Source organism: Sander lucioperca, chromosome 9 (assembly GCF_008315115.2).
Source record: "Sander lucioperca isolate FBNREF2018 chromosome 9, SLUC_FBN_1.2, whole genome shotgun sequence".
In the NCBI taxonomy this organism is placed as follows: Eukaryota; Metazoa; Chordata; class Actinopteri; order Perciformes; family Percidae; genus Sander; species Sander lucioperca.
Window position 1 is genome coordinate 4,172,106 of NC_050181.1, and position 12,395 is coordinate 4,184,500.

Sequence of the window (12,395 nt, forward strand, 5' to 3'; positions counted from 1 at the left end):
TTTCGGTTTCTGTGGGGTTTTTTTGTGTGCATAAAGCTGCATTTTCGGTTACTGAATGTCATCAGCTCTGCCACAGTTTCAGTTTTGTGTAACAACTAGAATACTTTTTGTAACCTGAATGATGGCAGCTTGTTGACAACAACATGCAGTCAAACTCATATCATGAGGGGGGAAAAACATTACGAGAGCAAGATCCTGCAAGATTATCAAATAAGCTTTTTTTAATTTCATTTTACAGGTGTTCCTACCATGGCTAATCTACTTTTGTATAGCCTTCATTTATTTTTTATTACTTTATTTAACATAATCGTAGAAGATGCAAAAATCGCAAATCGAATCATAATCGCAATATCTGGCAGAAAAATTGCAATTCGATTTTTCCCCCCAAATCGTTCTTACATTCTTCTTACAATACATAACACTGAATTACATTATTTGATAGGCACCCTGGTGATGAAAGTCAAGGATTTCCCGCTGAATATCCTTGTATACCAAAACTCCCTCTCAATTTGCCAGCAAATATTCTATCACCCACCGCCCCAAGTAATATTAATCTCGTCCAGCACTTAACGACATACTGTAGTGTGACAAACAAAATGACAGAAAGTGTCGTTAGCCTCCCTAATGTCTTTGAACTTTCAAAATAGTGTTTTCTATCATTCCTAAAACTAGAAATATGTTACTAGTGCTTTGCTGCATCAGTAATCTTGGCTCCATTAAACATCAAATAAATCAGGGGATTGCTGGTTCTTACATCAGAATTGAAGATAAAACGTCTCTCTAGGACCGAATTAGGGCAACAGCCAGCTCGATAACACTGGTGGTGTGTTTCTGTGTTGCATGGGGGATCAGCAGACCTAATGTGTTGGCCCTAATCAATAATAAAGTAATAGGGGAAGTTGTGTGCAATGACTAACTAGCCTAAGGCCAGAACAGCTAATGACTAAAATCGGTATGGCAATTGCCTGTAATTACTAATTAGCAGCCAACCACATTAGAATCTTTCACTATAACACCTCCCAGTGGTTCAATTAAATCCCATCCTAATGAAATTAATAGACGTGGGGGGAGAGTAATCGGGAATAAAGTTTTAATTTCCATCACATCTGTTTGTAGAGCACCGCAATCTATTCCTTACTGGCAGCCTAATGAGTCAATATATGGAGAACTGTTTAAATTTTGGTGTATTAGCTGTGCGTTTCCTAAAACTCCAGATGATTGTCCTTATTATGGGATTAGTGTGTCTGAGAACTAATATGAGAAAGCAAACAATACGTCACAGGCAGAGAGGATGCTGAGCAGATGATGTTTAAGACTTTGACAGCTCTCTACAGACATCTAGTGGCCAAATGTACAGTATTTATCACAGCATGGATCAACCTGATGCAATGAGAGAATGTACAAAATTCTATTTGGATGCATTTTGTCCAGTTCATCACAGGGTGGCGCCACAGATAACCCATCAGAAGCACTGCTGCTTACACAGTTATGAAGAGTTACTGAATTATAGCCTGAAGCCAGACAAGGAGAATGTCTAATTACGATCTTCACTTTGCTGTGAAATAGAACATTAAGTGCTGGTACTGATTATAATAACTATATAATCTAAGTTAGCTATATTATTACCTCAAGCAATCATGTCATTGGTCAGCCTTAAAAATCAGGTCTTAAATCACCTACAGGGTAGTCAGCAACATCCACTGTGAGGTTTACTCTCCCAAAGACCGAACACCCAACACATTAGCAGAGAAATCAATTTCACTAATGAGAGATGTTCTAAATAGAAATCGAAGTCTAGTAAGTTGGGAACCAAACGTTAAACAAATTTGGCCTGCAGCCCTTCAATTAAAACAAAGACAAGCTGAACTCAATTAAGGTTTTCAATGTGCTTATGGGGGAATGTTGGGTATCTGTAAATTATAGAGCGTGGTCTAGACCTGCTCTATATAAAGTGTCCTGAGATAACTTCTGTTATGATTTGACACTATGAATAAAATTAAAAATGAATTGAATTTGTCAAGTCTTGTTGAGAGTGGCAGATTGTTCCAGATGGCCATCAATGAAAAGGTTGATCTGCCGATTTTGGCTTTTTCTGGTCATATTATAACTTCTGTCATGTAAGAAAATGATAGTTGAGTGAAAACATTACACTAATGACAGAAAACAAACAAATAAACCCAGCTTACTTCTGCTCAGCCTCCTTGATGAGGTCGGTCAAGTTGATGGTTTCCATGGTGATCTCGACTTTGCGCACACTACCAAAGAAATCTGTGATGAGGGCACTTCCTGGGTCCCTCAGGAAAAGGTCAGTACGGTGGCCTGGTGTGGACACACACTGACTCTTGGGACATACTTTGAACTGGGGAAGCAGACAAAACACATGCAGTGTGTTCGAAATATGTAACTTAGTGCAACAGGAAGCACACAAACAACCAAAGTTGGGTACTTTATTCCCATTACAGCCACCCACTCAGGAAACCTAAAGAAAACATTCTAAGTATATAAATACTGTAAATACCTACTCATGGTGCCGTCAGGAGGTATAGCAATAATTACATGGTGCAAGTCACCTTTGCCAGGGGAGTGGGGATTTTAATACGCAGACAGCGTTAAAGAGTTTGTGTCTCCTACTTTTCATACCATAGATAGGAGCCAGCTGCATTAAACATGGCTAGAGCTGCAGAGGGAGATGTTAAAATACACAAAAGTGTGTGGAGAAGATTAGAGCCAAGGAGCATGACATTTGTGCACGTCATCATCAATTATAAATCTTTTAGTGCCTGGTGTGTAACCACTGGTTGGGTTAATCCTCTTAAGTGTGTGATTCATCAGTGTGTTGTCGGACAGGGCTCTCCATTTGAAAAGAAAAATTAAATCATTAAACCGAGGTGAATGTTATCTCTATCAGCCAAACAGGACTTGAAAAACATACGACTGGTGGAGGATTTTGTTGGGAAGGTGGAGGCAATTTCTATTTCATTAAAGGACAAGCCTAACCAAGCCAAACTTGGTGGGCTTGTCTGGGAAATCCATAGCATCGATCCTTAATTCCATAAAAGCTCAAGAACAAAGAGTGCATCTTGAGAAAGAGGAACATTGGAAAGAATAATAAGGATTAGTCAGAGCACATTGATTGTGCGAGTAAGGATTTGAGGTGTTTTGATTGTAACTGAGGTTGGGGGTAGGTGGTGATGGGGAAGAAGAGTGGTCTTTGCGGCCGATGTATCTCTGCAGGAGTGTAAAAGATGAAAAGGGAGGTGCTGCTGAGATCAAGCCATGGCCCGGAGCAGCATGTACCCACCATCAACCCCACCATCATGTGTCAAAGGGCAACAACCTTAACACAGTATCAGACATTCTGCTTCAAGTTCAGAGTCCTGTGTGACTTTCATCTGGCTCCTTTAAGACCAGAAATGATAGAACACCAGACAGAGAAGGAAGGCAGGACAGACACTGCCTCACTATTGTACAAAACCCCAAATGCTTTCACAGGATCTGAGTCAGCCTGCCACAGTCCATAACCACAAAAAATGGATCCTGCATTAATTGTTTTATCAACTAACAATTATTTTATAATGATTAATCTAACAATTAGTTTTTTGGGCTAACAATTAATCCGTATTGAGAATAAGGCCCATTCCAATTTCTCAGAACCCAAATTGAGCTCTTTAAATTGCTTGTGTAGTCTGACTCTAAAAAATCTAATTATTTTTAATTAATCTATTATTAAGTTAGAGCCAAGTAAGTACTTGCTGTGGTATAAAACCTAAAGAAGAATCAAATCTTCACAATGAAGAAGCTGAATCCAATGAATTGTAGGCACTTCTGCTTACATAACTAACTAATACAATTAAGTTTGGTCTATTATGGTTAATTGTGGTCTATAAATTTAGTTTACTCATTCGACTAATCGTTTAATCAAGTAGTTGTTTCAGCACCTTTGTATTCTCACTCTCACACATTTTAACCCTGTGTTGTCTTACCTTCAACCTTGAAAAAAACACTTTTTTTCTGACATTTGTGACGCCTTTTCTTCACAATTTGTTTTTGCTTTTTCCAACGTTTTAAATTTTTAAATTTTTCTTCTACACATTTACAGCGCTTATTTCCAAGTCCAATATTTTCTGATATAAAACAAAAATTTAAAACGGGCCAATGTGACCCGAAGTCAACACAAGTTATTAAGTAAATACTAAGTTAAGTGTGTACATGCACGCTCACATGACATATAAAGTAGTGCACAAATACTTATATACATCTTATTGGTGTATATGCGGAGTTGACATCTATATAAGTGAGCATGGTTCACTAGTGCTGAATCTATTAATCAATCCAATTATCACACATTATGTATTAAGCTAAAATGTAAAAATGTTTTTCATTGATAGAATTTAAATACGTTTGGCTATTTTCTAACATTTTAGAGATTTAAACAATTAATCTATTAATAGAAAAAAACAGAACTGATAATGAAAAAAAACATGAGTTGCTGCTCATGTTCTCTTATTGGTTAAAAGGCATGCACATCCTCACCAGGTCCTTCATGTTGGCTTTGCTTGCAGGGTGGATGTCTTCCAGGAACTCCAGCAGGTAAAAGGTGTAACGGTCCATCAAATGGACTCCTATAGCCAAATCTGGCTGGTGCTAGAAATATAAGAATGACAATATTCAATATCCAACAGCAGTTTATCAGCATAGCTGCTTTGAAAAGTATTAGAATCAAAACATATCATCTGAAGCTAGCTAATTTAGCTAATGCTAGTATCATTAGTTGGTTGAAAACACTTGCCCGAGTGACTTTTTAATCTTTCAGGCTGGGTCGTTTTTAAAACAAGAACCCTGTATGTGCACTTGATAGTTACAGACATACATGGTATTGTGCCAAAAAAATGATGCGAAGCAATGATCCATGTAGAAGATATGGAAATAGAGGAGCAGCATTGTCTCATATTGCAGACAGTGTAGAGCTAGTTAGTGCTGGTATTTTTCGTATGATATGAAAAAAACACTTGTTATATGGTTCTAACATACTGTACTGCTGTTAGGCTGCTCAGCTTACATAATTTTTCAGTTTTAACTTTTCAAGAGAAAATGACTTTAGGATGGAGACTAATAAACGTAACGCTATCTTGGGTAACGTTGACTAGGGCAGCTTAAATGTAAACTCCCCCAAATCCAACATACACTTATTATATCAAAATTGCAGAAATTTGACACTTTAGATTGTATTTTGGAATGAGTATGTATGAACATAGTCCTCAAGCGTAGTCTTCGGTTGCAATGTGCTATCAAGCCACACTGCTTATTAGAAAACCTGACAAACTGATTGATGAACAAACTGATTTTAATGTAATCTCCTCCATATTAGTGCGGATAACTCACCGACAGAGAGTCCTCTCCAACTTGACTGCTGGCCAAAGCCATGAGGTTTGGAGAGTAGAACCTCTCATACATGGAAGCGCCCTGACACGTGTCAATGATGAAGAGCAGCTCATTGTACCTGGAAAAAAACACACACACACACACACACACACACACACGACTGATGGGTGAATACACAGCTGGCATATCACTAGCCCATTTGCTCCAATAAAACCTGGGCTAACACTAACCTTCTAATCATCTTTCATACTGCAGCTGCCATGGTGACCAAGAAAAACTAACAGCTTAATTCAGTCCCTCTAACACCCACGCACAGTTTCTCCCTTCCTCAGTCGCTCCATCTTTTTCCTCCCTCTATTAAATAGAGAATTCCATTTAAGTTCTTTCCCTTGTTTAGGCAAACGTGATAAGACTTTCATATCCAGTTGACTGAACTGAATTGATTTTGGGACGATGAAGGGAGGTGGCCAAGTCTCTATGGTGACTTTAATTTGGCAGTTCAAGCCTGCAATTATCACATCAGCATCAAAAGCTGGCGTCACTAAGCTTTTATCTAGCAGCCTAGGGCATGACTGCAACCCAGACACTCTCTATTGATAGGTTTGGAGGACAATAGAGGCGCTGGTAGCAGAAAGCCACTGTTGCTCATTTAGTGTCTCGCAATGCACATATTAAACACCGCAGCACCTTAAAAAGCAACAGATTCCATTTATGAACAGAGACAGGTTCTCCTTCCTTAGAGGTTTTGTTAATATATGTATAACGGTCCCCTTGCTGTTATAGTGTTATATGATGTGTTTCTTTAGTTTATTAGGTCTTGCAATTACGGAAAGTTTCAACAGCACTAACACTGACAGAATTCTGTTGCACTGTAAAGGCCATATAGCGCTAGTGAGTCAGTTCTGCTGTGGCTTCACTGTTAGATGTAGTTACAGGTTCAATAGAGCACACTTCTGACCACATCCAACTCCTTGGGTGTTTAGAGATGCAACTCTAAACTAAGGAATATGTAGTATGAATAGGGTTGGGCATCAAGAACCGATTCCACTGGAATCGTTTCAAAAATGACGATTCCAGTGGAATCATTTCTTTATTGGAATCGTTTGGAGGATTTGGTTTCAAATCTGATCATGGGTTCCAAATTTAACATGCGCAAGTTTTGGTTTCCGTAGCGACCAGGAGCTTGTTGTGTTGCAGCCGTGGAGCACAGTAAGCAGCGCTCTAGTGTGGCTTTATTTTACGTTGAAAAAGCCCAGTAAAACTGCAACCCACCATTGAATCAAAATAAAACTTTCCTCTTATTTGTGAAATAAGCATGTGACCCTTTTAAACTCCACCCCTCAAAGAATCGGAATCGAGAATCGATAAGAACCGGAATCGAAAGGAAGAATCGCAATTGGAATCAGAATCGTTAAAATCCAAACGAGCCTAAGTATGAACTTATTTACCAAGAAGTACATTAGCACCTAAATACATTGACTGCTACATTGAATGTTACATACCAACTACTAAAGGGACTTAGTAGGAGAAACATAGTATTTAATGTTTCTTCACAAGGACCTTTCCCAGCTTATTTTTATGTCACTTCCCAGTTTATTTACCTTCTTTTTTGCCACATCTGCTCAAAAGCATCAGCCAGTTCCACATTACTTATCTCCTCAGAGTCCTGGAACTTCAGAAAGCCATTTCCGCCATGGCCTGTTAAACAAACACATATTATAAATAATTGATTCATCTCTGATTCATAATGCAAAAATATGATATTGAATGGAAAATAACAACATGAAAAGGGCTGGCGGCAGTGTGCGCACTGTGTGGGAGGAAACAAATAAAACATAGACGTGTGTCTACATTCAGCCACAGATAAATAAAATAAAGAAATGGTATGATGAAATCTGACTCTTTCAACTTCAAAACTATGTCTTTAAAATACATCACAAGAGAGTGTAAAAACACACCACTCGCATGATGCTAGGTACTTATTGTGAATATGTGGTAGATAATGCTCAGCGTAGCAGGAATCAATTTACAGCATCCTCATTGTGATAGCCTTTTGCATTTTGATTGTGGTGAAACATTATAAAAAAACATTAAATACCTTTTAATTATTAAAATTAAAATATTTCTTTTAATTTTACCTAATGGGCCAACTAAATTGTTTTGTGGAGAATTCACCTAGATGAACTGTAGCCATTAGGAGTATCTTTGCATCCACTCTCTGGCAAATATAAGGAGTCTTTAACTAAAGCAGAGTTGTAGACACTGTAGGAAAAGTGCGTATGCACCAGTGCTTCAGTTATAAAAAAAAAAGCTTCTATCACTGAACATGGCACAGTAATTACATATGAAGAGTGTTAGTGGAGTATTTGAGGGGGGATTTGTCCTTCAATTACCTGTTAGATATATGAGGATGTTGCTCCGGTCATCAGAGAGGAGGCGTTTTGAGCGTGGAGTGCTGGGGGGCAGTCTGCCAGTCAAAACACGCAGGAAGTTCTCCACCGTTACCTGAAATGTGAGTAGTATATGGCAATGATTTTCATAGCATGGATTGGAAGAGATACAGTATTTAATGTGCATCTTATAATTTAATGCACATAGACAGAGGATTATTAAAACAGTGAGGACTGTATAAAAAAAAAAAAGGGAACATCATTTCACAAGTCAAAATTTCTACCAATCAAAACACATTTCACAAACTAAATGTTTCATCTGCATCAGCCAGGTCAGTATGCAGCAACTGCTCTACTTATCTTTTAATTAAACTGTCATAATCAATTACTTATTGTATTATTTTCTTCTTTTTTCCCCTCTTGGTCTTTATCAGCTTTTCTTGCACATGATTACCTTTTGACAGCAAACATGGATCGGTGGTGCAGTGTTCATATTTAAAAGACCAGTACAAAGCAAAGCAAATAATCAAACACAAACTGTGATAAAGAGTGGATACGCCACTGGGGCTCTGCTTTGTTGTAACAAACAAAACACTTGGGTGCTCCTCTATTTGAGAATGCAAATGTTATCAAGTCATTTCCTGCTCAACAGACGAACACTGGACAAACAATGTTGACCATAGCCCCCTCCAATTCCCTAATGCACCTGTATTATATCTGCCTACAGGGCTCCAGACCGCGACCAAATGGTCGCATTTTGCGACCAGAATTTGAGAGTGTGCGACTGAATTTTACATCCAGTCGCACATGTGCGACCAGTAAATTTGCCCCCTTTTTTACACGTTAAACGTCGAAATTTCGGTACCTGAGAGCGCGTAAGCACAAGCTTATCTGTCCTCTCTGAAAATTGACAGAGAGCGGAGCTCTGACACAAACACACACACTCGCACACACACGCATAGCTGCGGACGGTGCAAACTACGTCGGCTCTGCAGTTTTGTTGAAGTCACAGTGAGTCACGGAAATGCCGATAAAGTGGTTTCAAGTGTGGTTACAGTTTTTCAAAACTTCACGCAGACAGCGTTTGCTGCGATATGATATTAATGGAGAGCCGAAAGCGGTCGCGGTGCTGTTGACGTTACACTTCCTAAGCAGGAACAACAGTGGTTTCTGTGCCCTGGTGAATGACTGACAGGCTGAGGTTGTAAGGCAAGGAAACTTTATTTCTACAGCACCTTTCAGCAACCAGGCAATTCAAAGTGCTTTACATGAAACATTAAAGAGCAATTAAAAACGGTCATGAAAATAAAACAGGCTAAAAAAGAATATACAAATACAAGAATAAAAGTTACAGTGAGTAAGAAATGAATAATTATTCAATTTAATAGGTTGTAGGGATGGGTTTGGGAGGAAGAGGATTTTGTTTAATTAATAAAATAACAATGTTCTAAGTACATAGGATAAATAGGTTTGACAATATTTTTTACAACTGAAATAATTGTTTTGTAATTATAGAGGGAAAGTACCAAAAAAAAGGTACCGTTGGGTAACGGAACCAAATTTCAGGTATCGGTACCAATATTGGTTCAGTAGTAGCCTAAACAATGCATGTTTAATTTTAAGTTGAATTCATTGTAATTGTAGACTAGAGCTGGTATATATATTTTTTTTGTTTTTCATGACAACGATGGTGCTGTCAGTTAACCTTCTATGTTGCATCTTCAAAAGTGACACTGAATTTGAAACAGCACATTGTAATTTCTGCATCTATTATCAAAGTATGTATTAGTAATACAGTGGAAATTAGTAGAAATGTGAATATTTGGTTAGCATGTTGATTTACGGTGTGTGCCCCTAAATTTTCTGGTTGCGCCCCTAAAGTTTTCAGTTGGGGGCCACTGTGCTCCTAGTGAAAAAAGTTAGTCTGGAGCCCTGGCCTACAAGTGATGTTATATAGTACTTAGTTTTTATAAAGCAGGTAAAATACTAGATGGGATACATCCACCTTGCAGTTGGCAAGATATGCAAGTTACACATTTCAGATTTTAACTGAGTAAAGTATCCATGTCCCTTTACCAATGTCTTTAATAACTGTACCTGAGGTTTAAAAGAAGATATTATGATGGTTCAAACTATCGCCAATGGAGTAAGAATGTGTTTTGCTTCCAATTTAAGAAATGTATTTTGAGGTTGTTTTTTTTTATCCTTGTGGAGCGATCTGTCTTTTTCAGCCTTCAAGATATTGACATGTAGAAATTAGACTTTGAAAATCCTGAGGCCGGTGGAAAATGTACTGATTTAAAGAGACTGTAAAGAGAAGAACTGACTTGGTGAGAAAGAGATTTTTACAGTTTTGTGTGTGTGTAACTGTCTGACTGCAATGTGAACTGACTTCATATCCTCGGTAGTCCACCTCAACGTCGTCACCGTACACATTCAGCTCCATGTTCTTGTGGCTGAACACTGTGGCAGGTTTAGGGTTTCTGTGGTTACAAGCCATGTCATCAGCCAGCATGAGAACTATGTGGCTGGAAAAAGAGAAAATGACAGAGACCATTCAAAATGATTACATTAGAAAATAAGAGAAAGGACAAATGCTGTACTCATGTTGTCAAAGACATGTTGCATGTTCAATGTTATGTTGTTAATTACCATTAGCGTGATGATCATCATTTTGCAGACAAAGCAACTTTTCACACAGAGGTAGCAATTTAGGGTTCAGTGTCTTACTCAAGGCAACTTCTATATGTGGACAGGAGTAGGGCTGGGCAATATATCGATATCGTGATATGAGACTAGATATCATCTTAGATTTTGGATATCGTAATATCGTGATATGACATAAGTGTTGTCTTTTACTGGTTTTAAAGGTTGCATTACAGTAAAGTGATGTACTTTTCTGAACTTAGCAGACTGTTCTAGCTGTTCTATTATTTGCCTTTTCCCCACTTAGACATTATGTCCACATTACTGATGATTATTTATCTAAAATCTAAATGTAAAGACATTTTGTTAGAGCACCAATTGTCAACCCTAGAATATCGCCGCAATATCGACATCGAGGTATTTGGTCAAGAATATTGTGATATCTGATTTTCTCCCTATCGCCCAGCCCTAGACAGGAGGAGCCAAAAATTGGACCACTAACCCTATAATTAAGGGCCGACCTACCTGAGCTACAGGCACCAGTTAATGAGGAGAAGCATACATTTACTTTCCTGATATAAAGTACCTACTTGGTGTGTCATCTTATCATAATATAATGTGCAGCATAATATGATTGACTTAGCCACAGTGGTATTGGTGCAGACACTAATTAACAATGTTAACTATGAATGACAGTGCATGTAAAAAAATTAATAAAAAGCAGCAGTGTTTGACGATCTTGTGCTTTAAAAAGCAATGACAATTTTAATATTTTTCATTAGAAGCACCTGATTGCTGCTCCTTTTAGCTTTATTTTAGCCAGGGTGAAAAGGCCTCTGAAGCAGCATTTAGCCAATCATGGTGCACAGAAATACACCACATTGACTGAGACTGAAGACTTTTTAGAGCTAACAGCTGGAAACCACATCAGGCTGGGAGAGCGGCCTACATTTGACTCATTTAATGACAGGACAAACTTTTCTTAAAATATATATTTGTACTTAGCTGAGGACACCCTAAGAGAAAATCCCTGAATATCCCCATGATTTGTCTCTCATTCTCTTTCCTGTTAATCTCCAGGCAGAGTAGCCCAAAATGTTTAAACATAGCATGTTGAAGAAGAGCTTTATGAACTTTTTATTAATTTGTTTTTGTTCTACACCTCAGGATGTGTGTGAGTGTGTTCACAGAATTATAAACTATTTCCCCCTTCTACTGTAAAAACTACACTCAAATAACAACAAACCTACAGTCCGATGACTACTTGAAAATCAGGCAGATAGAAAATTGCAATTGCAGTGCGTGCATGTTCTAATGTTTAGCAACCCCAACATATCGGAAGTGAAGACCATGACGATGAGAAAAGGCTTACATCTGCTCCTAAACATCAACACCTTATGACTATACCTTTTTCAATGTATGTATGTACCTCTAGATGAATATCCCAATTGAATATCTAAAGATGACACAATAAATAAAACAGAATAAGGACACAAATGTTATCACCGTTACCTGTCAGGAATGCCCAGCCTCTTAACACTTCTGTAGACGGACAGAGTATTGGCCACATGACGGTAGTTGAACCAGAATCTCGATGTACACACCTGTGTATCAAACACACAGCCGGTTTATAAGGCACAAACATGTTTCTGCTGCTCCCATCTTTAATGCAGAAAATCAATTAGCATGTATCCAGCTAAAGATGTAACGTTAACGTTTAAATCAATGAATGTTTACCAGAACAGCCCAGTTGTTAGTATGACCACTGCTGAAGAACTGCCCTGCGTTCTCCTGCGAAACAAGTGGAGGAAAATGATTAATTGTATGTATTTTTTTTTAATCTAGTTTCGGCTTAAACAAGCAATCAGACGCATCACCAAAACAGCTAGCATAAAAGCAAAGAAGGCTAACATGGGAACGACATTTCAGGTATTCAACATCAAACAAACTAATTGGCGGAGTATTCATTGCTGCATG

The 12,395-nt window shown here is 38.2% G+C and overlaps 1 protein-coding gene across 1 annotated transcript in view; it reads right to left on the reverse strand.

Moving 5' to 3' along the window:
* pigk (phosphatidylinositol glycan anchor biosynthesis, class K) overlaps positions 1 to 12,395 on the reverse strand; it is a 30,429-nt gene that overhangs the window by 17,894 nt on the left and 140 nt on the right. The window contains exons 2-9 of the mRNA XM_031294415.2: positions 12,156 to 12,209; positions 11,931 to 12,022; positions 10,165 to 10,300; positions 7,776 to 7,887; positions 6,984 to 7,080; positions 5,383 to 5,500; positions 4,534 to 4,644; positions 2,187 to 2,359 (exon numbers count right to left, since the gene is read on the reverse strand). Of these exons, the coding sequence (XP_031150275.1) occupies positions 2,187 to 2,359; positions 4,534 to 4,644; positions 5,383 to 5,500; positions 6,984 to 7,080; positions 7,776 to 7,887; positions 10,165 to 10,300; positions 11,931 to 12,022; positions 12,156 to 12,209 (893 nt within the window). The remainder of the gene's footprint in view (positions 1 to 2,186; positions 2,360 to 4,533; positions 4,645 to 5,382; positions 5,501 to 6,983; positions 7,081 to 7,775; positions 7,888 to 10,164; positions 10,301 to 11,930; positions 12,023 to 12,155; positions 12,210 to 12,395) is intronic.